This window comes from Pediculus humanus, genomic scaffold (genome assembly GCF_000006295.1).
Source record: "Pediculus humanus corporis 1103172108251 genomic scaffold, whole genome shotgun sequence".
NCBI lineage: Eukaryota > Metazoa > Arthropoda > Insecta > Psocodea > Pediculidae > Pediculus > Pediculus humanus.
In genome coordinates this window covers 6,973-11,033 of record NW_002987820.1, presented here as the reverse complement: position 1 = coordinate 11,033, position 4,061 = coordinate 6,973, and the positions used below count along the sequence as shown (strand labels likewise).

The following is a 4,061-nucleotide window of genomic DNA, read 5'->3' as shown; positions in this document are numbered from 1 at the left end:
ATGGTTTTTACCACTTTCAAATCATTTTGGGAAAAATAAACAAAATGAAAATGTTCCAGAAGTTTCCAGTTTTATTTCAAATCGCAAAAATTAATCAACAAAAAAAAAAAAAAATTTTTTTCGATTTCAAAAATTATTTAACAAAAAAAATTTTTCCGGACCGGCCCTTTTTCCTTTCTCCTCCCTCCCCTCCCTCTTCTTCTCCTCTGGAAAAAAATCGTCGTATTTAACACATCCAACGATAAATTATTATTATTATTATTATTATTATTATTATTATTATTATTATTATTATTTCGCATTATAAGCATTTAAAATTTTAACAATTATAAATCACGTTTGACAGGTTTTTATTCAGTTATAGGTTGAGAAATGCCCTTCACTTCCCCCGCCCTACACTTTTTTCCTCGCCGAAAAAAAAAGCGGCGCTAAACCTTTTTATCCCTTTCACTGCCCCCCCTCCTTCCTCCTCTCCCTACTACGTTTTCTACGCATTTACGTATAAATAATAATAATAATCGTTTTTATCGATTTCAAACGTTCGAAAATATTTTCCAAAAAAAAAAAAAATTTTTAATTTTGTTCGACCATTTTTTATTTTATGCTCCACCGGAAATGATCGGAAACAGAAAACTGGTACTGGAACAAAAGGTTTTAATAAAATATATATATTATATTCTCAAAAAGGATTAATCGAAAGTTCAAAGGTTAAATAAATTAGAGAGAGAAACCGTGGCAAAAAAAAAAAAAATTGTCCAGGAGTTTAATTATTATTATTTTTTTCTTTCCGGGTGTTTTTATACTGGAACGTTTTAAAAAAAACCTTCAACGAATGAATAGTAATAATGATGATAATAATAATGATAAAAAAAAACTCACCATTTTCTATTGAGACTCTTGCTTTGAATCCTCCATAATGATGAGAATAATCGGAAACAAAAATAAATTTAAGTTTTGAACCCTGCGAAATGTGTCTCTGGAGTTTAAGTTTATCACTCATATCACCGCATAACCTCCTTGGATTAACATTTTCATTCCAGGGATCTTCTATCAATTCCAAATAATCGTAACTACATCTAAAAAAAAAATGATAAGAATCCGATGTAAGAAATTATTATTATTATTTTTTAACAAAAAAATCGATTTTTTTTTCTAATACTAACGATGGTTCTTTTTCGATAACCAATTCATCAAAATCGATAATCAATCTATAACCTGGAGGAGCAACAACGATTGTTTCGCAATATATATTATCAGGATATTGATGTGGAAAACCAAAACTAACGACCGTTCCTTTCGGATGTTCACGTGATAATACGATTGTTTTATTACATTCCTGATTACGTAATTGCTCCGAAGAATCTGGAGAAAAATAAAAAAAAAAAAAAATTTTTAATTCCATTTTTTTTTTCGTCCAGTAAAAATGGAAAAAAAAAAATCGATGATGATTCGATATGAAAATAAATTATTATTATTATTATTATTTAAAATAAAAAACTTGGGGAATAAAAAAAAATGATGATGATAACTGGAGAAATAAGAAGAAAAAAAAAGGAAGGATGTTGTAGTAATTGCTCAAAATTCCAAAAAAAAAAAATCCATTTGGCCGTCTTCCAGGCACCGTTTTCCACTACGATCCTCTTTCTCTCCCTTTTCCCCTCCCCTACCCTTCAAAAAAAAAAATTTTTTTTTTGTTTGAATTGATTCCAAAATGTCTGATCCTCGGCTCAACCTTGACTTCTTATTTTATTATTATTATTATTATTTATTTCTGGAAAAAAAAAATTTCAAATCGTTTTTTTTTCTGATTTCCTTTGATGAACTTTTTTCTTTTCTCCAACAATTTTCCTCTTTTCCTTTTCGTAAATTATCATTCTACGACCTAAGGCGTGAATTACAACTATTATTATTAACATTTCTCCAGTTTTGTCATCGCGTTCCAGGAAATCATCGTGAAATTGTTACTACACAATTATTTAATTATAATTTCCCTTTTTCGTATTTTTTATTTTATTTCCTTCCGTTTGTTTGTTTTCCTCCATTTAATAAGACGTATATACATCGTATACGAAAATCAAGTTTGACGAAAACTATGTTTATCTTTCATTTATGACGTCATTAAAAAAAAAACTTTAAAACCGGAGACGGAAATAAAGAAAAGTGAGAAAGAGAGAGAGAGAGAAAAAACAAACTTGTTTTTAGTTGTTGTTTTCCTACAAACAAGTTTTTAATCAAGAGAAAAAGTTTTTTTTATTTTTTTTTACGTTGTTAAGTTGGTAACATTTGAACAATTTTATAACATTTTTTTTAAATATAATTTTTCAAGAGGAAGAAAGGCCTTTAAATATATAAATTTTTAGAACGAAAAAAAAAAAACAAAATGGCGAATTTTATATTAGATAAACCAAAAAAAAGTAAAAAAAAAAATTAAACTAGGCTGGAAAAAAAAATTTTTTTTTTACTCTATGGTTTGTTGTTTTATTCTATGGTTTTCCTTACTTATTACTTTCTCCTTAAACTTATTATTATTATTATTATCATTCTCTTCATTTTATTCGTTTTATTTTTTGCTATTTTATTTGAAATACCTTAAAATTTTTCTTACGTTTTTTTTTCCTCCCCCCTTTTTGAATTGGGGGGGGAGGAAATTTAATTGTATCGTAACTTTTAACCGACTCATAATAATAATACTAATAATGATAATAAATAAAAATTCATTTAAAAAATAATTTTCTGTTATTTACGTATTAAAAAAAAAAAAACACATATATATACATTTGGGAAAAAAAGCGGAAGGAATAATAATAATGATAGGTTTAAAAAGTCATAAAAAATTTTTTTTGTGCCGGGTCTTAACAAAACACATGATAACTGAAATAAACTTTAAATGTTTTTATAAAAAATAATAATAATAATAATAATAATAATTAAAAATTGAAAAATGAAGGGAAGAGAAATTTTAGAATAATAACAATAATAAAAATAAAAAAAAAATTTAATTGTTTTTAAAATTAATCAAGGCTTTGTTAATCCGGTTGTTATTATTATTATTATTAAAACGTTTTTAAGCCTTTTTTTTCGTATATAAAAAATATAAAAAGAGGGGGGAAGGGTGGGTTGGGGTAGGGTTGGCAAGAGAAGTGGGATGAGTAAATTGTTTGTTTTTTTTTACCTCCTGTTTCGTGTCTTTCGCATAAAAAAAAATTTTTAATGTTGCAATCTAAATCGTTCCAGAGGTAAGAAGGCGTCATTTTATCAACGATCCTGGAACCGGAAGGATGAGGAAATATTCTACGTATTTCAACGCAATCCTGATGACTGAAACCATCGTCGTTGGGTTGACGATTGTAATAACTTTGGTGCGACCAACCCGGAAACCAATCTGGAAAAATTAAAAATTTATTATATTTATTCATTTAATTTTTGACGTGTCATTAGAAAAAAAAAATTTAAATAGTTTTATTATGTTTACTTACTGGAATAAGAAAATGGAAAACCATCAGACCAACGAAAATAACCTTCGTAAAGTTTATCAGATGCACCGATCCAGTAAGAATTATGATCTTTATACTCCGGACTGGAGAAGAAAAAAAAAATAAAAAGAAAAAAAAAATTAAAATCCTTCGTCAGTTATTTTCAATATTTTTTTTTTTTTTATTATAAAAATCGCATTCCTTATTATTCCCCTTTCCGCCTCCCCTCTCTCTCTCTCTTTCTCTCTCTCTCTCTTTTAATTTTACTTTCCTTCTCTCTCTCTCTTTTTCATTTAGTTTCTAAACTTTGTTTTCAAGCAATATTTCATTTAAAACTTTTCGACCATCTCTAAACTCTTTTGCCACGGAAAAAAAATAGAGAAGAAAATTCATTTCCCCTCCCTCTCCCTCCCTTCCTCTCTCTCTCTCTCACTATGTTCTCCTTTCTCCCCCCCACATCCCCCCTCCGTATTATTATTTAATTCTGGAATTAACCCAAAATATTTTTTTTTAACAAAACAGCCTTGACCGATGTTTTTTTTTTTTCGTACGAACGGTCGATGACGTTTGCCAACCTCTTATTGCCCT

The 4,061-nt window shown here is 27.9% G+C and overlaps 1 protein-coding gene across 1 annotated transcript; it reads right to left on the bottom strand.

Moving 5' to 3' along the window:
* Positions 1 to 428: 428 nt before the first annotated feature.
* On the bottom strand, positions 429 to 3,866 carry Phum_PHUM467860 (uncharacterized protein; the record flags this gene model as incomplete). The annotated part of the gene is made up of 6 exons (XM_002430195.1): positions 429 to 487; positions 880 to 1,076; positions 1,164 to 1,362; positions 3,173 to 3,382; positions 3,477 to 3,570; positions 3,780 to 3,866. 6 exons carry the CDS (start codon positions 3,864 to 3,866, stop codon positions 429 to 431), a joined length of 846 nt encoding a protein of 281 aa, XP_002430240.1.
* Positions 3,867 to 4,061: the final 195 nt, after the last annotated feature.